Raw genomic sequence first — 25,002 nt, 5'->3', positions numbered from 1 at the left:
TGTTTTTCACATGAATATCAAAGGGGAGCAAGTTCATTAAAGTTTCTAACTCTGCTGGAGTGGTGGGCACTTTAGAAACATGTTTATAGAGAAGATGATGAACTCTGAGATCCTCATATGGAAGGTGCTATCATAGAACAAAGTATTATCATTGTTATTAGATAATTTGTGAAGAATCCCAAGGCAAGAATAAGTTCCCATTTTATCCAACATGAAAATGCATGACATGTGGTAAACATGTGATCAGAATAAACTAGGGTTATCAAGTGATTAAAAAAATAATCATGATTAATCACACGATTAATCACGCTGTTAAACAATAATAGAATACCATTTATTTAAATATTTTGGATGTTTTCCACATTTTCAAATATATTGATTTCAGTTACAACACTGAATACAAAGTGTACAGTGCTTACTTTATATTTATTTTTATTACAAATATTTGCAGTGTAAAAAAGAAATATTTCAATTAATCTAATACAAGTACTGTAGTGCAGTCTCTTTATCATGAAAGTTGAACTTACAAATGTAGAATTCTGTATAAAAAATAACTGCATTCAAAAATAAAACAATGTAAAATTTTAGAGCCTACAAGTCCACTCAGTCCTACTTCTTGTTCAGCCAGTCACTTAGAGAAAAGTACCATGCGAATGCCTATTCTCACTTTCAGGTAGGGTGACCACATGTCCCATTATTATTGGGACCGTCCCGATATTAGGGGCTTTGTTTTATATAGGCAACTATTTTTTTGAGTTAATCGTGTGAGTTAACTGCCCTAGAATAAACTATTAATTTAATATACTACATCCTGCTGTATCTGACACAAATTGATAACCTTAAAGAATCAGATTTCTTGGACATATGTCTCTTAACATGGGCTTTTACTCTCCCATGTGTACCAAATACAGTCTAGCATTCCACTGATTTCTGAGCTGCTTTATTGATACTGTTGCCAAGACTGAAGGCCAGTTCCACAACAGTAAAAGTGTTTAAAAGAGTCACGTCCAGGCTAGACCACTCATTTCCACAAAGCTTGACTATAAGGATTTATATTTAATGGCTGCTTTACAGTCTGACAACAAAGTCAATTGTTCTAAAGACTAGGTAGAAATATGTATTTTGCATATTAGGCAGCGATCCAGAAATGAGACAATAAAAGTAAGAATGAATTTCTGACTTGTATAGTACAATTTTTTGAGTAAGCAAAAAATATTTCTGGTCAAAGAAATGGTAGATTGCAAAGAAATACACAAATACCTAATATGAAGGAGAGAGCCTAAATTGTTCCAGTCCAGTGGAAGTGCTGATGATGTACACTGCTGTCATCAGCAGGCAACTTTGAAGAGTTCCATGTAGCCACTTAATTCTGTTGTAATGCTCTTACATGCTTGTCAGATGATGGCACTGCACAGATTCCTATGAAGTAAATCAATCTTTGGTTTATCAATCATATTTAACTTTTTTTCCAGCGGTGTTGGCTACAGGCATCTGAGCTGAATTATTTTTTTGTAGTGCCTCATGTGTAAGGCTAAGATTTAGTCATGGGAATTTTTAGTAAAAGTCATGGACAGGTCACGGCAAAAATTCATGGCCCATGACCTGTCCATGACTTGTACTATATACCCCTGACTAAATATTTGGTTTTCTGGGGGGCTCCAGGGGTACAGCTGCTGTTCCGGAGGGGGGCCTCTGAGGCGCCCGCTGGTCCTGGGGGTGGGGTGGGGGCTTGAGACTGCCATGCTGCTGCTGGCAGGGGGGGTGGCCCGGGACCACCGCAACCATTGCTGGCCGGGGCGGCCCAGGACCTGTCCATGACAGGTTGCAGGGAGGCTGGTGTGGCTGGCCCCGGGGCCACCCGAGCTGCTCGGGCAACCCTGGGGTCAGTCGCACCTGCCGGCTGCGGAAGTCACAGAGGTCCCAGAAAATCATGGAATCCTTGACTTCTGTGACAGATTTGCAGCCTTACTCCTGTATATATTTAGCAAGCTCTTACCTCTCAGATGGTGATTTCAGTATCATGGTGTGTACAAGCTAAATCATCATACTTTAATTCTGATTTGCCATTTTCTTCATTAAATTTATGTTCCTCCTTTTAATTACATATCACTGCATTTATTGACCTCCTGGTTGATGGGACTATATATCCCTGACCAGTGTCTTGCCTCTCTAAGGGTACGTCTACACTTACATCCGGGTCCGGATGTAAGCAATCGATGTTCTGAGTTCGATTTATCGCGTCTGGTTAAGACGCGATAAATCGATCCCGGATCGATCCCGGAAGTGCCCCGGATCAATCCCGGAAGTGCTCGCCGTCGACGCTGGTACTCCAGCTCGGCGAGCGGAGTACGCAGCATCGACGGGGGAGCCTTCCTGCCGCGTCTGGACCGCGGTAAGTTCGGACTAAGGTACTTCGAATTCAGCTACGTTATTAACGTAGTTGAATTTGCGTACCTTAGTCCGAAGTGGGGGGGTTAGTGTAGACCAGGCCAAAGAGAAGGGTGTGCTTAGAGTAAGGTGAACCTTTCTCCCTTCCCGACCCATCTAGAGGCTGAGAACATTATCTCTGTAAAACTACTAGCTACTGCAGTGAGAGTCTAAGCTTTGCCTTGAATTTGGGTCTTTCACATGGCGGTTTACTGGGGCAAGCCAATTTCATTAATATCAATTAGCTATTCACTGTGGTCTAAACCTTTGGCTGAGAAAGAAATTATTTGTTAGAAGCAGAAAAAAGTCAGCACTGGACCCTTGAGTCGGCACTTCTTCAGATTCTGGTATATTCTGATTTGAATTCTTGGAATTGAATCCATCCCTCTGATTTTGTTTCTCGGGCTGATCCAAAATCAGAAGTGGCTTATTTTCTACTGCTTGGTCAGATGTGGCTGAAATCTTGGAAGAATACCTGATCGATCCCATGATATTTCATCCTTTGGGGGCCAAAATCTCACTGAGAACAGCTCTTTGTTCATCATCCTCTGACGCTTATGTGAAGCTGATACCTAGTCAGAGCAAAACAAGCTGCAGAAGATTGATAAAGGATACTTCTGTAACTTAGTAAGACTCAAAACATGTCTGACATAATTGTTCTCCATTAGTCTAATATGTTTTTGTATAACACTAATATTCTCTTATTGGAATAGATAGAAACAGATGACAGAACAGCCTTGGTTTGTAAACCTAGGACTAAAGGAGGAAACAGTGATCTCCCATCAGCTGGTTTTAATGTTATCAACTCTATCATAGGATCGGGAATAATAGGTAAATACACTTTTCTTCACTTTAATCTAATCACCCTTTTCATATATGTATAAATCTCCAGTTGTGTGAAAAACATGTTTTTCTCACATTACTTTACTGCTGTGACTATGGTATTATTATAATGTATTTGTATTGGGAGCACATTACATGTGCCAACTGAGATCAGAGGCCCCATTGTGTTGAATAATGTGCAACCTTGTTAGCAGACCCAGCAGAGAGATCAAGTACTGGTTGGACTTAAGACTGAACTACCCTTTGCCCTCAGAAATGATCCCTCTGAAGTAAGTCTGATGTACACATATAGGACAGTGCTGAGCAACTTTAAACCGTTTGCTCCTGTTTTGGGGATAAATAATAGACTTTTTTTTAACATACTGCTTCCTTTACAAGATCACCACAAATAAATAGCAAGTATTTAAAAAGGCTTTTCTCTAATCTTTTGTTTGTTTCATTATTCACAGGATTGCCTTATTCAATGAAGGAAGCTGGTTTTCCATTAGGAGTATTGCTTTTAGTTGGTGTTGCCTATATCACAGGTACCATGAAAGCGGTTGTCCAATTAAAGTGAAAATGTAACTAATCTTGCAAAAATTAGCTTCAGTTGAACTTCATAATAACTAAATAAGAATGTCTGTGAATTAAAACTTCATATTAACAGAAGAGGTTTTTTTTATTTATTTATTTATTTTATTTTTTTACTTACCTCATTAATCTTCTGAGCAGATTAGCAAGAGTGGAGAATTATGCTGTACAATATTTAAAGCTGCTTATTGTGGGAGATTCATTATGGGGGAAGTCTAGTTTCCTAGACTAGAGTATGATGTTAGTGCGAAATATAAATAAGGGTTATTCTTACAAATCACTTGTTTGTATTAAAAAGTTTCAATGCTATATAAGGCTCTGATCCTCAAGAGAGTTGTACGCCATTTGTGTTCCAAATTCACAACATAGATTGAAACTAATAAGTTTTAACTAATACATTAAAAATAAGTTGTTATATGATAATTTCAACAAAAATTGACCTAAATTCCCTTAGGTTTCATTCATTAAAGGGCCAAATTGCAGAATCCCATGGTAAGCATTTACTTACCTAAGTAAACCCCATTGGCTTCAATGGGACTCTTTTTGTAAGTTCTTCTCCATGTGAATAAGCCTTGTGACCAGCCTTTTTAACCTGATCCCCAAACATGCTGTTGCACATAAATTTAAGTGGGTAAAGGAATCTTTAAAATATTTAGGAATAAATATTGTGGAGAAACAAAAATCTTTTAAAGAAAAATTACCCTCTAACATGGAATAAAATAATAAGACTTGGAGGAATGGAACAAATACACCTCTACCCCAATATAACGCGGCCCGATATAACATGAATTTGGATATAACGCGGTAAAGTAGTGCTCCGGGGGCGGGGAGGGGCTGAGCACTCCGACGGATCAAAGCAAGTTCGATATAACGCGGTTTAGCCTATAACGCAGTACGATTTTTTGGCTCCCAAGGACAGCGTTATATCGGGGTAGAGGTGTATAAAATTTCTTGGATAGTAGGGTCGTCTAGGTGAAGATGGAGTTATTGTCCACCCAAAGTTTTTATTTTTGTTTCAGTTCATCCATCTTGGTATCCTTGATACACCACTAAAAACATGGCAGGATACACTACTAAAATTCATATGGAAACATAAAACACAAAGGATGAGTTCTAAAGTTCTGTATAAAACTACAAAATTGAATGGATTTGTTTTCCCTAATTTGGCTTATTATAATTATGCATCACAATTAAAAGATGCAATCAACTGGGTTAACAATAGACAATCCAAACACCAGGTAAACCTCAAACAAAACTGGAGCCCAGATATAACTATTCATAATAATGGTTGAATTAAACAGAAATTTAAGTCAACCCCAAAATATCACCCATTCATCCAGGCCACCTTAGAAGCTATTCCGCATCTTTGGCACCACTTAGGTTGTGCAAAGGGAGCAGAAACCTACCCACAATTCTCAGCTGGCAAAGCAGTGGGAGGCAGTTGAGAAGGCATAGGGGATGGAACTGATTTAGACTGTAGGTATGGCTCCATTTATAATCAAATACAAATTTTCATCTTACTATAGTCACCCTTAATGGTCACAACTTAGAGATTCAAATGCCACAGGAAGGACACCACTGTTCTAGATGGAAGTGGTTTTTTTTCATGAATAATTCCACAATTTTTGTTGCACGTTTGATAACCATAATACAACATGCCAATATAATTCAATAATGCAATTGCAGTTATTCCTTCCCCTACTACCATGTGCTGCTGCTCCTCCCCTCTGCCTGGGAGCTGCTCCCCAAGCCTCCTCCTGGCTGTGTGTGGGGGGTGGGGGGAAGGGGAGGGACTAATGTCAGAGTGTCCCTCTCCCCCCTGCTCCTGTACCCCGCTTACCCCTTCTTCTCCATATAGAGCAGGGAGGGGACACAGACGGAGAGAGACAGAGAGAGCCTGGGGCAGCAACTGCTGTCTCAACTTCCTGATCCACTTAAAAAGACAATGCACTTAAGAGTGGGTCAGCTTATTTAAAGGGGCAGTGTGCATCTCTCTCTCTCTCCCACACACAAGGTGTGTGTCTGTCTCTGTCTGCTATGCTGTCTCCCCTCCCCTCCATTCCTGCTGCCTTGTAAAGTGAGAGGCTACATTAACAACAATGTGTTAACCCTTGAGGGCTCAGCCGAGTGCTAGTTCATCATTTAGCACAGGGGTTCTCAAACTGGGGGTCAGGACCCCTCAGGGGGTCATGAGGTTATGACATGGGGGGTTGCGAGCTGTCAGCCTCCACCCTAAACCCTGCTTTGCCTCCAGCATTTATAATGGTGTTAAATATATAAAAAAGTATTTTTAATTTGTGGGGGTGTCGCACTCAGAGGCTTGCTATGTGAAAGGGGTCACCAGTAAAAAAGTTTGAGAACCACTGATTTAGCAGCAAGGCATTTTCTGGGAAATATCTCACCCTCTTCCACCCTCTAACTCCACCACCTCAACCAAGCTTCACAATAATCATAGCTGTGAACAGTATTAAATTGTTTAAAACGTATATTGTGTGTGTGTGTGTGTGTGTGTGTGTATATGTATATGTATATGTGTGTATATATATACATATTTTTGTCTGGTGAAAAAAATTTCCCTGGAACCTAACCCCCCCTATTTACATGAATTCTTATGGGGAAATTGGATTCGCTAACATTGTTTCGCTTAAAGTCGCATTTTTCAGGAATATAACTACAACGTTAAGTGAGGACTTACTGTATAGTATTGTAACAAGCAGTGAATCATCCTTGATACTATAAGACGTAACAAACAGAAAATGCACACCTGTATCAACAAAAATCATGGTTACAGTTGTACTTTTGCACTGTACTAAAAATGTTTATAGGGTATACTTCTGTGGCTTACAAATACTACATAAAGGGGCCATGTGAATAAAGTGGTCAGGATTTGGGCCAAAGGCAACATGTTTATACTACTGAATACCAAGAATTCTCATTATGTCTGAAGGCCAACCTCCCCCTGCCCCCATTTTAATGCAATTTTTGGTTGCACACACAAAGACCAAAAAAAAAAAAATCCTATAATGACTGACTCAGCTCCCTTTCATATCTGAGTATATAGTATTTTGCATTACTGCATAGAGTCATATGTCCAAAACCTGAGAGTTTGTGTGCCTCAGCATTCTGGCGTATTAAGGATTGGGCCCCTAATGTGTTATGTGCAAGTAACCATGATACAGTTACTGTGGTGGGAACTATACTTCTGAATTTATTGACTTCTAATGTTGCTTAAAATCCGCTATAAAGTATATTAATATAGTCTTGTGCATTTAATGTCCTTGTTTTAAAATGATATGATTGGTAAATGTATTATCACTAAACAACGTTAACTGTTTTTTTAAATTGTTTTCCATGTTTTTTTTTTATTTTAATTACTAAGAACAATTCTGCACTGTTAGAGTAAATAACCTAGCAGTGTAGTTCTTTTCCATCTCTAAGTTCTATGATTCTAATATCCATTGCTATAATTTTGTACATTTATTGTACAGGGCAGCTCAGAATACAGCATAATTAGTGTTGTGCATCCCTGAATATCTGCAAGGCTGCTGTCTGCTACCAATTATAATGGATGTGTGTATATTTTATGTGAATTCCATATGCTTAAGGGAATCTCTCTGGATTCTGTGTCCTTATTAACATGTCATACAAATTCCCTATTTAATCATTGTGAAGAATTCATAAAGGATATGTAAAACTTTACTGAATTATGCATTTACCTGTTGATGTTTTATAACTATACTAAGAAGTGTTTCAAACAATCCCCGCAGTTTTAGCGTCTGCCAGGAGATGATAAATACTGATGCTGTTCACTGAAAGGAACTATGGCTACTAGAGCATATTGCACATAGACAACAGGCAGATTGAAACCTGAATAGAAATGGGATGGCAAGGCAAGGCAGATCTACCTGGCAAAACTTATCAGCACTAGGGCAGTAACTTCTGCATTGTAGCTAGTCCTCACCAGAACATCTCAGCATAGCCAACCAGTGGTGCTGGAACTAGGGGTGCTGCCTCACCCCCTGACTTGAAGTAGTAATAACAAACACCAAATACATGGTTTTCATCAGCAGCACTCCCACTATAAAAATTGTTCCAGCAGTAGCCAACTGTTAGTGTTAGTTCAAGTTATGCTTTGGTACAGGTACCAAAGTATACTTCAGAAATGGTTGAGGTTTGGTCTGGAAGTAATTCTATCAGTGTTCTCAATTCTTTCCTGAAGTGGTATTGTCTTGGATAAGAGCATAATTCATTTTCATGTGCATTCAATCCCTGGTCTCGCCGATAAAATACATCTTTGTGTATAAACATTATTTGTGTCTAGTAAAATGAATAAATATAAAAGACAAAACATAAATATATAAATTAAGTTAAAAGGAAAGGAGAATTAAAAACAGGTCATTCTTACACACACCCCAAAGCCCCCAAACTAAAGCACAACCCATCAACCAGCAATGGATTAAAATAATCCAGAGCTCTAGCCACACCCACACATAGAGTTCCCGTGTTTCTCCACTCTTCTAGATAATGGTGGCATATGCCACCTGCATAAAAGCCCTTTGGAATGGTGGGGGAAACCTGGTGCCAGTCTTCAGGTGTGTTGGGGGTTCTCTCCTGCTTGACCTGCATTCTGTCTTTGGGCAGGCTAGAGAGCAGAGGAAATCTAGTCTGCTGCTGCTGTTACTTTTCAGGGGATCTAGGACTTTATTCCTCTATGAGCCCACCAGTCCTTCTCTTCAGGTGGGCTGCGGTCTGTCCACCAGGAGGGAGACCTCAGCCCTCACAGAGATGGCAAGAGAGTCCTCCCCTACAGGCTAGCACAGCAGAAAGTCTTGTGGGAGGAGGCTTCTCCTGCCCCATTCTAGAGAACACCCTGGGGGACTTTTATCTCACCCCTATAGAGAGATATGTGCAGGAGGGGGATATTATAAAGTCCTTTACTTCATACGTGTATGTTGGCAAGACCCCTCCGTACATACGGCCCAATGCTCTAGGAAAGGGTTGAAAGCCAGACAAGTAGCAGCCATCCTGAGAAGATGGAGACCCTGGTCCACATGACATAGTAGAGGGATGGGGGTCCCTTCTTTCCTGCCCATCAAATGAACAGTGGTGGTAGGAGTGGCAGCTGAGTTTCTTCACTGGCTGCCAGAACAGGAAGATCTGCAGTGGTGGGCTGGGGAGGAGGGAGACCCCAACATGCCAGATGGGTAGTTGCAGCTGCAACTGAAAGGATCAGATATCTTGCATCTGTTGGTGATTGGGAAAGAGCAACAGCTTAGCGGGGAAAGCTTGAGGACCCTGGCATAGATAGTTTTAGAAATGGTTCATATTGTTTGTATTTAGTAACATTTTTGTTGGGTTTTTTTGTTAATTGCTATATCAATTATATAATGAGAGAAGTGCCCTTTAAAAAAAATATGGTGGGGGCACTTGTAGGGGCCTGTAAGCAGTATGTGCTGCTATGTTAGGAAACAGGCACATTATTTGGGGTTGCTACTTGTAATGCTTTGCTACTGGATAGTTTTTTGATCCTGGGCCCTCTGGTCCTAAAAGCATGAGTCTGTACTGCCTGGGCTAAAAGACCTTGCTCTGTTAGCCAGGCCTGTAGCAGGCTCACCAACTTCTATATGTGATGTAACCACTACTAGAGGGGGAGAAAGCACCACCCTGAGTGGGGGTGGGTTACACACTCCCTAGACAGGGAAGCTTGTCTCCATGTGGAAACCCTGAGATCCATGGGGTCCCAGACACAATTCTCTTTGGATTCTCAGGGATCTCTGACAGTCGGGATGCCACAACTATAGGCCTGCAAATCCCTCTCTTTCCAGAGGATGATAGCTGGGAATATGCACACACTGAACCATAGTGTTTTCCTTTCCCTTCCCCTTCCTGTTCACTATAGTTGCTTCAGTTAATGATTGCTTTCTTTGCTTTTTTTTTTAATACTTTGCAAACTATTTCTTCAGAACAGACGTAGGAAAATTAAGGTCTCAAATATTATTTTTATATTATTTTAACAGATTATTCCATTATATTACTGATTAAAGGAGGAAACCTCTCTGGTACAAACAGCTACCAAGAACTGGTCAATAAATCGTATGGTTTTATAGGATACCTAATTCTCTCAATACTACAGTTTTTATATCCATTTATTGGTAAGATCACTATAAAGTTATATATTGTAAACTTATAATTAACTATCCTTTTTCAATTACCAGAGGGAGACACTGCTGAAGTTAAAAATACTTAGAAATGGACTCATGAAAAGAGTTAGTTTGTATTTCATTATTTTGGCAAGGAAAATGAAAATATTGCCTATCCTTAGGCAATTTTTTCATGACTCTCACGAAAAACCCAAGAAAACAAATCCTTTTAATAAACAACATCTTTATAGACCAACAAAAAGCTTCAGAGTTTGTCTTGTAATATTTGCTTACTTGAAATAAGAAAACTTGCTAGTGTGTATATAATCAGGTTATCATATACATTCTAAAGAGTGAAATCCTGGCTCTATTGAAGTCACTGGCCACACTTCCATGACTTCAATAGGGCCAGGATTTCACCCTAGTTATACTTGAACCGTGTGCTTTCAAGAGCCAGTGATAGGTCCGGGTGAGCTGGAAAGAACACATATGTGAGACTACTGCTTCAATATATGGTTCTTTTATCAATTTCTTTTTTTAAAATGTAAAAATCTGTTCTGTTGACCATGGCCAAGATTTTTCCAAAGTGAGTAGTAATTTCAGGTGCTTCAATTTTTGGATGTTCCACATGAGGTACATTAAAGGGGCCTGAAATCCACAGAGTGGGTGATCAGCCCTTTCTGGAAATCAGGCCCCTTTAAGGTGTCAAGTTGGGCATTCAAATATAGAGGCACCCAGAATCACTAGTTACTTTGGAAAACTTTGGCCCATAATCTTTCTGTATGGAAAATAATAGTTGCTTTATAAGAGAAAATAGAGGAGGATAATAAAGATCATGGACCTAACCTGCAAAGACTCAGTAACTTAAGCACATGTCTATCATGAGCCATTCCATTGGGTCCAACAGAACTGTCACAGTAGTAAAGTTAAGTATATGCATTAGTGTTTGTAGGATTTGTGTGAATATAAATGAATGGAGATAGGGTAATAAAGACCACATGTGTATTTTTTTTCACACGTATAAGTGTGTATTTTTTTCTAGTTCAGAAGTGTGTGTGTGTGTGTATGTGTGTGTGTGTGTGTGTGTGTGTGTGTGTGTGTGTGTGTGTGTGTAAATTTGGACCCCAATCCTTCAGTTCTTATTCAGGTTCCTAATGAAGTCAATGGAAGCCTAAATGAGGAGCCCTGTATTTTAGCTTCCTCTTTGCATTATCGTTTTTAGTCCCTCTGCCATTATACTGGATAGAGTTCAGTGACTCTGAACTAGTGCTAGGGAACCTTTAACTTACTGCCTCTATCCGGCTCTCACTTATCTAGACACACATCACTACATAGTGTATAGCAACTGCCATTTAAAATGTACGTCTATGTAAGAACTACTTGAAGTAATCTTGGTATCTTCTTATCTTTAAGTCTAAGACACTGTGGAACTGCTTCACTGCAGATGGACAAATGTTCAGTTTTAGTGGCACCCACTGTGTCTTGTAAAATCGACTACTGTTCTTGAACAAGTATAGACAATAGCTGATTTTACAAGTTACAGTATGTGGCGATACAGCCCCATGCATTTGACTAATGCATTTGACTAATTATAGCTAATCCCATGCTAATCCCATGGGATTAGCTATAAAGATAAAACAAGAACTGTTGAATGCACATAATTTGTTTTTCTAATAGAAACTAGAAGTTGAAAGTGGTCTGACTGTCCATGAATCACTGCTGAAAGCAGAGGCAATTATAAAAGCCTTTTTTCCCTTTTGAAGTAAGTGTCTTTGGGCACAAAATTCAACTGTTTTGCTCATCTGACTGGGTCCCTTTCAAGTTCTCATGTCTATTACTTAATGCTCCCAGTTTTGCTTTTATAACTCTTGATTTAACTTTTAAAACAAACGTGAAAGGAGATCTGTGAAGAGCAGCTAAATGCAGCAGGGAGATCAGAAAACCAGCCAAATAAAGAGGCAGCCAGGATGTGGGGCAAGGGTTTCAGCTGAATGCAATCTAAAAGTCTGTATTGTTTGAGCCTTTATATCCTATCTGATGTGTATTAAAGCAATCTTTCTTTTTTAAAGCCATGATTAGTTACAACATAATAACAGGAGACACTTTGACTAAAGTTTTTCAAACAATTCCTGGAGGTAAGTGTTTATATATAATTTTTGGGGGTGAGATTAACTAGGTAGAGTGTCAGTCTAAAGCAGTTGCGGTCCACAATGTGTTACCTGGGCTGCAGGGGCCGGATGGCAGGGCAGCCGCAGCCCCGACCCGAACCCCCGCTGCACGGGGCCAGGCAGCTGCCCGCCCTGGACCCCTGCCGGGCGGGGCCCTCTGGGAGCCCCAGACCTCGTGGGGCCAGCCAACTGCCCACCTGCCCTGGACCACCGCCATGTGGGGAGCCCCAGACCCCTGACCCTGTGGGACCCTGGTCCCTTGCCGTGCGTGACAGGCTGGCAGACCTGACCCGCCGCGCTGTGTGATGGGGCAGCCTGGACCGCGCTGCGCTGGGCAGTTGGGAACCCAGACCCCATCACATAGGCCCCCTTTAGCACACACAGCTGTGTGCTAATTGGGCCACATGCGGCTGCGGGTTGAGAACCACTGGTCTAAAATAAATATGGCCCCTATTTCCTCTATGAATCCCCTATTGTACAGTCTCCTAATAATCTAAAAGAACCTTATTTATATATTTGTAATGTCTACATGTGCTTCTCCTGCACTCTACAGCCCCAGTCCTACTACCTGATGGTAGTAGATTCCTGTGCCAGGTCATATGTTTGCAGGGTCATGGCTTCAGCCTGTGCAGTGCATATCCTGCACTCTAGTATTAATGGTATCAGCTATGATAATCATCCAGAACTGTTGTTGATCAATGTTACATTGTATGCAAATTGTTTCTTTAATGTCTGTTTAAACAGTAACATTTCTATATAGCTGACCATGTATTACAAATGTACCACTTAGGACATTCTCTAAAATGATAAATCCAAAATGTCATGGCCCTGTTAAAAGTTTTTTTTTAAATAAAATATCCTCTGATACACAGGAAAAAAATCAGACTTCCCAGCATGAGTGTTTAAAACAATACCAACCTATTCAACTAAGCAAACTACCAATAATAAAACCAGGGTTCACTTTGAGCTGCACATCAAATTCTGTCCGCTGCCATATGCAAGTGCAGAGTGAATGGGCCAAGACACACTCTTGGGTTTGTTCTTGACTGATGGATTACCCAGCTGAAACTTTGATGCTGCTTCAGACCTCGCTTTGGAGGGCTAGATTTTTCTGTTGTAGGCTATATATGTGCAGGTAGGATGGGATTTTCAAAACCACTGAGCTTTGGCCTAACTGGGTTCTACTGAAGTCAATGGTAAAACTCTACTGATTTCAGTGGGAGTAGTTAGGCCAACACTGAGCACTTTCAAAAATCCCACCCATGACAGATGTTTATAATATACCTACACACGTAGGGTCAGAATTTCATAGTTAGGTGCATATGTTGGCATGTGCTTATCTTATTCTCACAAAATCCCTATGAGCATGCACTGGGCAGGTATATCTGTCCTAAGGTCAGGAAATGCCTAACCTTGACATCTGTGGGAGTTTCCTTGATTTCAGTTTGGGGCACGGTCTAAGGTACATTGCTACTAGAGTTTCAAATGTAACTTATCTGTTCCTCACATCCATTTCTTAGAGAAATCTAAATATATAATTTTTTCCTTTATGTTGTAGTTGGTCCAGATAACTTACTTACTTACCGCCAAGTCATTATTCTATGTATTACTATCATCTTTACCCTGCCTATGTCTCTCTATCGTGACATAGCAAAACTGGCAAAGGTAAATCATAATGCCAATGACTATCTTGGTTCAATTATATCAAATCATTGTTTTAAATGCAGCTTATTATATTGCTAGAGAATGTCCAGTTACACTTCCAACAGTTTTTTACAGCACAGTAAAGCACTTGATAGGCTAAAATCTTCCTTTGCAAAACACATCTCTATTCTGTTCTCCCTTCTTTCGTGTATTCCCAGTTGTTTTCATTGGGATTTCATGGCATGTTTCACTGCCCATTTAAGTCATTGGGAGACTTTCCATTGACTTAAATGGATGTTGAACCTTCAGTGCATGTTAGGAGAGTAGAAAACATTTGAAGAGTCCTATTGTGTGGCTCAGACAAGTGAATTTAACATTATGACTGAATAGTCCTGGTGCTGATGGACTTGTTCTGAAGTCCTAAATGCAACAGAATACAAGCCAATAACATCATGTTAGCTGAGAGATTAAATTATTACTGCCCTCCTAAAGAAACCACACATTAAATTTAGGGCCCGATGGGGTAGTACGTTACTCCCCAACTAGTTACATCAATTTCAGTGGGAATACTTATGTTGCAAGGTACTATACAACATGGGGAAAGAGATCACAATCTGGTCCTTAATGAATATAAAGGGACTTATCACAGTTACATGTTAAACATTTTGAACAAGCACTTTAAATTCATGATAACTTGATTGAATGAAAATGAAATATACTTACAGCAAGTGTTGAAATGATGGAATTATTAGCAGTATAAAACAATTCAACATTCTGTAATTTTATTAAATTTTCATTTTCTATAAAAGAAGACCTAAATAGTTTAATGAGCAAACATTCCCCTCTTAGCATGAATAAAATCTCATTTATTGTAAATATCACCTTTGTTGCTTGGATTGCTTGCAAATATTGCTAATTTCTAAAAGTATTAAAAACAAATTCTAGTTCTTCTTTTAATGTGGAACTTTCAACAAAATTAACTTTCTTCATTGTGCTCTGAAATCTGAAAGATTTAACTGTTGAATTTTTGATCATTTTCTTCACAGGCATGGATTGCTTATATTGAAATTAATTTTAATTTGGAATGAAAGAGTAGAACATTTTGGTGGCTTGCCTAGAGTATTAATCAGCTCCTCTCCTTACCAAGGCCACTCAACTGACTGAAGTAAGGTGAATTTGGTGATATGCATTTGGCTCTAAGACCAATGCTGCCAAACTGCAACCCTTTTTATGCCCGGGGCGACCACCATCTGGTTTGCAGCTACTTAATCTTACATCATCATCTTCCCCTAAGAATGTAGCTCAAATCATTTGTATAATGATGACAGCGGGGAAGCAATAGCAGCCAATAGCCAATCAGGACAAATTTTTACTCCAGTTATTCAGTCTCATCTCTGCAGGCAGACACTTGTGTCCATGCTTATCAGAATGCAAAATTGAGACCTATGTATATTAAATGTCTTTACAATTGCATGCTTTATAATACCTTAAGCTTAAAACATTTATAGATGTCTCATGTGTCCTAAAAGATATAAAGCCAAATTCAGACCTGCTGTAAGCAGATGCAACTTCACTGACTTCCATGAAGTTGTACTTGCTTACATCTGGGTAGAATCTGTCTGATGTTTCATAATTTCAGATCATGTTGTGTTATACAACCACTCAGATACAGGAAAACATTGCTGTTCACAGGAAGGGACTAGCCAGCCTGCATTCTCAAAATACAAGGGCAGAGAGCCATATTTGCTGCTACACAAACAGCTGTCGATGAAAATAAATAAATAAATAACAATCCTGTACCTACATAATTACGTTTGCCATTTACTCATAAAATAGCTACAGTGGGTCTGATTTTTCAGAGCTGCTGAGTACTCACAATTCTAAATGAAATAACCAAAGATGCTCAGCATTTCTGCAGACAAGACTCTTTGTAGTAGCAGTGGACTAAAGGCTCAATTGGTCATAAAGCAGTTAAAAGACAATGACAGCAAATAAAACATGGAAATCTTGGAATGCTTTTTTAAAAACAAAGACCTGCTTCTCTGGAAAGGCAGACACTTAAAAAATTTAGCTTTGCTATTAATTTAACTTTTGGAAGAAAGAAGAAAGTTTTCAAATAGAATAATACATTGCTAAAACTACTGAAATTCTGACCAGCGAACTGATAAAACATTTGGATTGTAATTTGCAGGTATCTTTTATTTCTCTGATTTTAACAACTGTAATCCTGATCATCGTGATGATAAGGGCAGCTACCCTTAGCCCACTGGTGTAAGTATTTTTTATTACTTCTGGCTGCCACAGAGTGAATTTTACAAATCAAATGTACTTTATCTATTGTGATTATATTGCATTTGTATGTGTAGAAGTAAAACACCAGGTCTTGTCTCTTTTAAGGATTGGAAATAACATACATTTTACTAATAGCAAAATGAAAAGTTGTTTTAAACCTGCTGTTCAGTTCTATTGAGATTAGAATTTATGATATAGGGAAAAGGAAGGGATGCAGCTACATATGTGGTGTTTTAAATTCTTCTGTAGTTTACTCAGATTATGGCTGAAATCTCATACCTAACTCATCTATATTGTGCAGGTGTCTCCTGGGATTAGAACATTTTACACATGGCATGCAAGATCATCCACTATTTCAGCAGGTTCCATAGACAAAAAGCTAGATCGTGCCTGGTTCAAGCAGAGGCATTCCTTTTCTTGCATCTCCTGAGCAAGGGACCATTTACAGTAGCAGTTGTGTGCTTGGAAGAACATAGGGACTGCTTCCATTTAGCATCTGGGTGTGTGAATTACTCCAAAGGGGAAAGCATGACCATATCCATGCTCTGCCCTAGCACTAGTCTAGGTAGCAAGCCAACTGTACAAAGAATGCTCAGTGGGCACTCCCTCTGCATGGTGGAGTGTTGGCAGAGAAATCATGGCTCCTAAGACACAGTTGTTCCCAGAATTCCTCCTGGAATGGTGCATGAGTGCAAAAGTAAGCCAGTGCCTTAATGGTCCAATCTGGTTCAAAGTAGTTTGGATTGAGGATGGTGTTTCAGTCTTAAAATTCTGCATTCTTGCTCATATTTGTGCATACCCTTAATGCTGCTTTGCATGTTTTCTGGGTTAATATGTAGTGGTTTAAAATTATTAGATTAAATCTACTTTATCATAAGGATGTGTTGCTTGTAGATACTGTCTCAGATATTTTATTTCTTCTCATTCTCTCCTTCCAAGACAGTACTTTCAGAAATGATGATTCTGAGAGTAGATGTCCTTGAAATGTCATGTCTAACTGTTTTTCACATAGGGGATAGTCAAGTTGGAACTGATGTTAAATTAAATTAATGTAATTAATATTGACATTTCACTGTTCATTAAAACAATTATTTCAAATTCCAGAACTGGAAAACAAGTAGGGGGAAAAAAAAAAAAGGGTGAACTATACAGTAAATAAAAACACCATTACATCATTCTCAGCTGAATGAGCAGGCAGAAATTGCAGTCCAGCACTCTACTGCACTTCGAGTAATACTTGGCATTGCAGTGTTCCGGATGGTTCACTGCATGCATTTGTTGTGGTAATACTTTTTGTAATTCTGCTACAGTAAGGTTTTTGTGGATCTAATGCTCCTCCTCCATAAACCCAAACATTTGCTTTATCCATTGTTTAATGAATGGTGTCCTCAGTTGTATGTGAAATTCCCGTAGTAAGGAAAACAGCCTTTATTTGAACATATAATTAATTTTTTATCCATTGGATTTGTTTATGCAGTATTTTCAGTGTTTGTATATGGAGTAGCTTCTTACACCATAGAGCTGTTAGCATAACCATTTGAACATTGCTTCACATAACCATTTATTTGTCTTGTTTGATCACTGTCTGATAATTAAGCCAATCATAGGGCATATTGTTTTTAGTGTTGGCACAGTAGCTAGAATGGCAGTCTTGTTTCTGAAAATGTGACAAACGTACATGTGCATGATCCATAGAAGATGATCCATTCAGCACTGTGAGTGTTTTTCCTTGTTTTGTTTCAGTGGAATGATCTGGTAAACTGTGGTTTCTTACAGAGCTTGTTAAATGCATATTTGAAAGAGAGATTTCTAACTCCCCTGTCAAAAATGAAGTAATATATAATGGCTACTGATGATGACCTTGTTACTATGGTAACACCATCATAATAGGGTATGGTAAAACATGGGGCATTGTTCAGGGTTTTTTTTAATTAAAAAACCAATGATGATTTTTTAAAAAGTGATTTTGGTATTTTATGGTAGATTATTTTGAGGCTTCTTTGAGACACTTTTTTTTTAACACTTTCCCTTTCAAAATCTAATCTAATAAAGAGACTAACTTTTCTAGAAGCTCCATAAACCTTTTTCTGGTATCTATTTCTAGTTGTATATTTAGAATGAGACATATTTTCATTGTGTAAACCTTTTCATTTTTAGTTAGTATTCTCTCCTCTTAATGAGGAAATGAGACAATAGCAATACAAATGTAAGTTAACTAATGTGTGTCCCGTCTTTTTATTATAACAAAAGAACCAAGTAAATAATGAATAGTCCTATTGGCTTTAGTGGGACTACATGTATAAGGCCTACTCTGTGTGTATAAGAGTTTACAAAATTAGGCCTGTGAAGACTGACCCTAAGCCTGGAATTAATCAAAATCTCAAAATTATTTATTCTGAAGGGAAACAAGGGAGACTAGTTTGCTCCCATATTACCTTGCACAAAACCAAAATATGGTGCTTGCCAATGGTACATGTCTTTGTAGGAGAGCGTGCTGCCATTGCCTGAAGCCATTGGCCTGTGTTGGTCCACCTGATTGGCTGGACTTATTTTATGGGTTGACCCTAACATTAGGTTACAGTATACCATAGAGCTCTTTCTTTTCTCCAGTGCACAGCCGTTGAGTACATCTCCCTGTTGCCTTCCCCTGCATGCTCTTTCAAAGTGGTGCTTGGCAATATTATGTGCCAGTAGGTGAATTAGTGTTAGTGGTGCAGTGTTCCAGCATCCTTCCTGGAGACACTGCCTTCTTTAATAGCCCAACAGGGTCCCATCTCGGTACCCTTGGTTAGTGTTCTTTCAGCAGCCCTCGTCAAGGCTCAGTCTTCAACCAGACCAGCAGGGCCCATCATGATACCCTTGCCTGGTCTGGCTAAGTTCTGGGCTCAGTCCCCTGGGGTCAACTTGTCTGCAGTGACCTGTCCAAGGTCCTGCTGCTCGTCCAGTCAGGCACCCAGTCCTCCCTCTTCAAGCTCCAAGCAGCTACTTACTGCTCTGCTGCTGCTGCTTCCTTTTATGTGGCCCTTCTGGCCCCTGATTGGTTGCTCCAGTAATTCCCTCTGATTGGATGCTCCCCTGCAGCCACTCTAGACTGCCGGGAGGACTTCGCCTCTGCTCTTTTTTGGGGTGGGCAGAGGCATGGCTGTAAGACCTCTAGCAGAGGGCCTTCGGACTAGTCCACCCCATCACATGCAGGTTTTAATTTCCTTCTTATAGGGGTACTGTGACTTCCCTGATTTTTTATGCATAGCTTTTGCAATGGTGCTAGTGCCGGGTTTATTATAGTACAAGATCTCAAACTTCACGGCATTTATTGATGGGTGTGTGATCCAAACAGATCATCTAGGTCAATGGTGGGCAACCTGTGGCCTGCGGGCCGCATACGGCCCATCAGGGTAATCCGCTGGCGGGTCGCCAGACAGTTTGTTTACATTTGCACAGCCACCTGTAGCTCCCAGTGGCCGTGGCTCACCATTCCCGGCCAATGGGAGCTGCGTGAAGCGGCGGCCAGCACATCCCTGTGGCCCGTGCTGTTTCCCGCAGCTCCCATTGGCTGGGAACGGTGAACTGTGGCCACTGGGAGCTGCGGGTGGCTGTGCAAATGTAAACAAACTGTCTGGCGGCCCGCCAGCAGATTACCCTGACGGGCTGCCTGCAGCCCGTGGGCCGCAGGTTGCCCACCACTGATCTAGGTATTTACTATGTGGATGGGGCCATATATCCCCATTTTACAGTCGGGGACCTGAGGCAGAAGCTACATTAAATGATATGCCCAAAGCCATAGAGAACGTATCTGGCTGAGCTGCGAATTGAACCCAGGTCTCTTGAGTCCCATTTCAATATCCCACCTGCTAAAGGGGGCGTGAATGGGAATAGTCTTTCTGTCTTGCAACATTTAAGAGATGGCGCACATGTTTCTCTTTGCAGAATGGATATCAAGTCATCCACCACTTGGACAGATGGGTATCAGTCCAAGGTTGGGAAGAATAAGTGTCTTTCTGAGTGAGAAGGGGTGGTGATACCGGTATGGTCCTAGCAGTTTATCAGTACAACAGGTCTTGATTCACATAGAAATGAGCTAGAAGCCAGTACAAGGAATGAGAGAATTCCACCTTTCCAAGCTACTAGCATGACTAGACCTTGGGTTTCCAGAGGTTTATTAGATTCAAGTTAAATAAACTTGTGGATTTTAAAAAAAATCAGCCATTTTCAACAAATATTGCATTTGTGTCCTCATTGAGCTTGCCTTCACCATATTAGATTTTATTTATATTGAATGTCTTATTCTTGGTTTTAAAGCAGCAACTATGGACTGCAGTCTTCCTAGTCTTGTGCCAATTCAGTGCAGCCTCCTTCACCACCAGTGTCTTTGGACGGATGCTTGGGCTTCTGAATTCTGTTTGGCTCTTAGAGGGTTTTCTATTCCCTTTGCCTTTAAAGAGGGGACTGGGAAAGTAAGCCAGATCTCCCTAATATATCTTGGGGGACCCAAAATATATTTTTAACTTAGTCTGACATTTTTTCTTTTAAATGCTTTTTGTATTCCTATAAGCTTGTCGTGTATTTTTTCTTTATTGTTGATGTAACTGAGAAAATTTAAAAGTCTCACTAGTTAGCCTAAGCTTTAAATTGTCTATTCAGGTGTCCCTAGGGTCCAGTCAAAGTGTGCCAAGAGGCAGACCTAAAGTAAACCTTTTTGACACACTTATTTCATTTGAAATGCAATTTTCTTGTATTCTCCTGGGAGGTTCTTCTGGGAGGCCTGTAGTAATTTGGCATTGTTCAATACCAAACCATGCTTTAATGTTAATGTTCAGTTAATCTAAAAACTAAGGTATCTGCTTTTTTGGGTGGGTGAGGGAGTGGGACTGGGAGGAAATTATTATTTTTTTTTTGGAAGGCTTCAGAAATAATTGATATTTGCATCAGGATATTTTTTGGTTTGACTTTTTTTCCCTTATGGCATAAGTAGAGTCAAGGCATTATATATTTTTTTCAGTTTTGCTTTCATTGCATGTCACCCATATAAATAAATAATCACTGCAGTCTGAAGCTGACAGTGTAGCTGTTAAGAACATCCAGTGTGCAGCCTACAGTTTTTGCCCTCATTACATTTGAGAGGTTGTGGAGTAAAAAAAAGACTGTTTCTCCCTCATTTTACTTCCACCTGCTTATACCGGGTTAATTTTTTAACACATTCAAAAACAACAATGGGTTAGGATTATCTCATCTTCAGAATGTAACAGTCTTCAAACACATTCATATTGCATAAAGCTATTTCATGTCTTAAGGATGAAGTTATGAATATACATCGATAGAAAAGGGATAATAGGTAATGCCATTTATAAAGACAGAGCATTTTAACTTTTTTTGGTGTTGATTTTGAAAGAATACCATTATGTCAGTGCCTGCATAATAAATAAATCATCACAAAGATTTTGAGAGCAACCTCTAAAGATTGCACATAAGTGTAGCTGTAAGAGAATTATGCATCTGGCAGCTGATTGCAGTAATGAAACACCAAGTGTTCAAGAAAACAACATGAAAGTAGGAATATGATGCTCTCTTGCTCCTTAATAATCATGTAATGACCAAAGAAACTTTACCATATAGTGAAATCCAAAAGTAAAAACAAAGACACTCTATATTTACACCACTGCTAAACAGTTCATTAAGAAAGAGTGGGGAAATACACCAATTATTTTCAAGTAGGGCCATGCCAGAATTTTAGATGATGTCACTTAATTTTAGTTATTTATTTTCCTTGATGGTCAGAAAGACCTCTGTCAATTAGAAATTAAAGGCTAACCTGAGCATTATTAATTTACCTTTCATAATGTTGACTAAGATTAAATTCAGTGGCTACAGTTTTTGAAATAGTTTAATCCAGAGCATAAAACTAACATTCCACGCTCCCTATTTCATTCTACAGTTTTGCCACAGAGCAGAAACTGAATTCCACAATTTAATATAAATTTAGTCTATAAATAAAGTCTATAAATTTAGAAGTCAAACCTGAATTAAATCTGCTGTCTGGTGCTCCATGAGAAGAATCATCTTGATGATTGCCAATCTGCACCTTAATATAGCAGTTTTATCACCGATCTTCCATTCAAGAAGATGGAAGTCTTCTTGCTGGTACAAAACATGCAGCTCATCTGGTACAAAAGTGTGACTCCTGTTCCTCTTTTGTAAATACTTTTTCATTTCAATGAAATCTCTATACCGTGTGTGGCTGGGCTGAGATCAGAGATAACCTTGCTTCCTCCATATTCTGAAAAACCAGGCTCGCTGTCTCTTATTTGACAGTGTACAACACTAAAGACAGAATGATTTCCCCTCACAATGGATTTTGTGATGGAGACGTTAACATTTTAATAACAAAAACGACCCAGATCATATTGTGACCAAACAATTTTTTCTGGGTCTGACTCCAGAGCTTTATGTGATGCACCTTTCACCACAACAGCATTTGTAGCCTTTCTGTTCTTGGACTACAAACAGTGGGGATTCCCCAGCATTCTTTGCATTAGCCAGCACCTTTATTGTGATATACATTCTATTGGTATCCTGAAGACTGAATACAGTCTTACTTTATCTGGGAAACACACGTCTCAGGCCATACACCTCACTATAGTAAGCAATTAGAATTACTTGCCAATTCTGTCTTGCTGTTGGCTTCATTTAATTTGTGGCCTCTTAACTGTTGGTTGGGCTAGTAACCTCCCTTAGGATCTCTTTCAGTTTAATCCTCTCCTATTTTTGCTGCAGGTATCAGGGCTAAATTGATGTCAGCCAGCGTTTTCTCCTTGTGATTGTTGTTACTTTTAGTGTTTCTCTATGCTAGCTTCCATGGTCTTTCACGTCAATTTCCATTTAAGCTCCTCCACTCTTTCTTTCCGAGAAGAAACTATTTAACGTATTGGATGTCGGACTCCATGTTTCTAAAACTAAACTAGCTCTTTACTAAGAGAACTATTTACCAAGGCACTGTAACTGAAGCTATCCTTATGCACACAGACTGACTTCTTGGTGCTCTTCAAAACTCTTCCCTCTTGCAACTTGTCCTCCCTTTAAGTTCCATGAAGATTGCTAAAGCCTTTGTGATCTTCATCCCCCACTGAGATAGAGGGAATAAATGTCAGAGGTCGAATTAGAATTCCAGAGCTCCTGGCTTTCAATCTAACAGTGAACTAGACATCACAATTAGTGTTTGCTTATACAGCTCACTGTGTTTTTGTACTGCCACTGAGTTTCTGCTTTTTAAACTCCAGTTCAGGAATAAATTGAAGAATGTGTCCCATAAGGGACAGACATCATAATGCTTCCTATGAAAACAGAAAAATCAACTTAATTGAGTGATGCATTCTTTCCATTCCTATTTTACATGTTAAGGAAAATGTTAAGGGTTATAATATATGTATAATTTTGTGTGTGTGGTATTGCACTGTATGGATACTATGTGGAAATTAGGTAGTGCAAACTGTGGTTATTAAGTTCTGTTCCAGTACTGAGAGGTTTGGTTATTTACTCTAAGAATATAGGATAGGATGCACTTCCTGAGTACAGTTAGGTTTAAGGATTTACTTTTCTGGAGTTATTCCCAAATAGCACAATCTCAGTTTGGTGTCACATATCCAGACAAGATGGTTATGTTTCAGTTAGAGCAGTTAGTATTTCATATCATTAATGCACAGTCCAGTTATTAACAGCAGGTAGTCAGGCTCTCATAGGTTCTGGAACTAGGAGTGCAGGGGGTGCGGCAGCACCCCATGGTTTGAAGTAATTTCCATCATGTACATGATTTACAGTTTGGTTCAGTGGCTCTCAGCACCCCCACTATACAAATTGTTCCAGCACCCCTGCAGGCTCTTGAGTATTCTTAATTTTAAAAGATTGACTCTTTAGACATCTCTATTCACAACCCCGTAACTGAAGTTCAGAATCCTACCATCATTTCATTTTTAAACTCTTATTACAGGAGTTTATAACATAGCTGTAAAAACTCCATTTTATTTTAAAATGTTCATGCAAAGAAATGCATGTGGTGATGGAGGCATTTTACAGCCATTTTCAAATCAGCTTGAGCTTTACAATAATTTTTAAATGTCAGTGGTATTAAAACCATTATTTTCTTTTTCTGGTTGCATTTTAAATGGTCAGTTAACTCATAAGATGTTATATAAATATAACCTGTCTCACAATTCAGGGCTACTGCCCCTGTATTCCCCTCAGGCTTATTTCCAACAAAGGCACCCTCCCTCAGGCTTCCAGCTCCCTTGCTGTTGTTTCCCTTGGGTGAGGGCCCACTCCACTCTCCCTTCTGACTGGGGTATTTCCAGACTGACAGTTCCCTGCCTTAACTGTGTTATTCCCAGCACAGAGAGGTTGCCCAAGGACATCTTCTTGCTTTCTCTTCAGTTAAGAGGTGAATTGCTACAGAGATACAACACAGCACTTCCTGTGCAAGCCAACTTTATTCTTAAGGTAAAAAGTATTACAGAGAAAATGTATTAAAAACAATAAAAGAACCTACACACATGCTAATAAACTTACCAAAGTTAACCCTAACCCTAACATGGATTCTGGCAGGAACAGTCCTTCAAACCCTCACCCAAGGCTTATTCCTCGTGATTACCAGCTTATCATAGCTTTAGCTCAGAACAAGCACACAGACCCTCCAATCCTACCCTAAGGATTGGGGCCCTCCATGGACCAGGGATCCTGTCCATTTTGCTGAATCAGGAAGAAGGCCCTGACCCAGTTTAAAACTAAGTTATTTATACAAAACCCCTTCCTTTGTCTGCTGGACCATGGAGAATCTAGTTTGAGCTAGTATGTTTGGACTTTTCCGGGGGAGGGGTTTCTCTGGAGATATTACAATCTGAGTGAATTTGCCTACTCACTCACTGCAGTTC

General features: G+C 39.6%; 1 protein-coding gene across 1 annotated transcript in view; it reads left to right on the top strand.

The window, feature by feature from the left end:
• Positions 1-3,164: 3,164 nt before the first annotated feature.
• SLC38A11 (solute carrier family 38 member 11) overlaps positions 3,165-25,002 on the top strand; it is a 36,390-nt gene continuing 14,552 nt past the window's right edge. Inside the window, exons 1-6 of the mRNA XM_026647769.1 lie at positions 3,165-3,258; positions 3,720-3,794; positions 9,858-9,992; positions 12,050-12,115; positions 13,707-13,813; positions 15,984-16,063. Of these exons, the coding sequence (XP_026503554.1) occupies positions 3,734-3,794; positions 9,858-9,992; positions 12,050-12,115; positions 13,707-13,813; positions 15,984-16,063 (449 nt within the window). The 5' untranslated portion in view covers positions 3,165-3,258; positions 3,720-3,733. The remainder of the gene's footprint in view (positions 3,259-3,719; positions 3,795-9,857; positions 9,993-12,049; positions 12,116-13,706; positions 13,814-15,983; positions 16,064-25,002) is intronic.

Source organism: Terrapene carolina, unplaced genomic scaffold (assembly GCF_002925995.2).
Source record: "Terrapene carolina triunguis isolate 2854851 unplaced genomic scaffold, T_m_triunguis-2.0 Scaffold62, whole genome shotgun sequence".
NCBI lineage: Eukaryota > Metazoa > Chordata > Testudines > Emydidae > Terrapene > Terrapene triunguis.
Note: the sequence above shows the minus strand (reverse complement) of the source record. Positions and strands in the feature narration are given on the sequence as shown.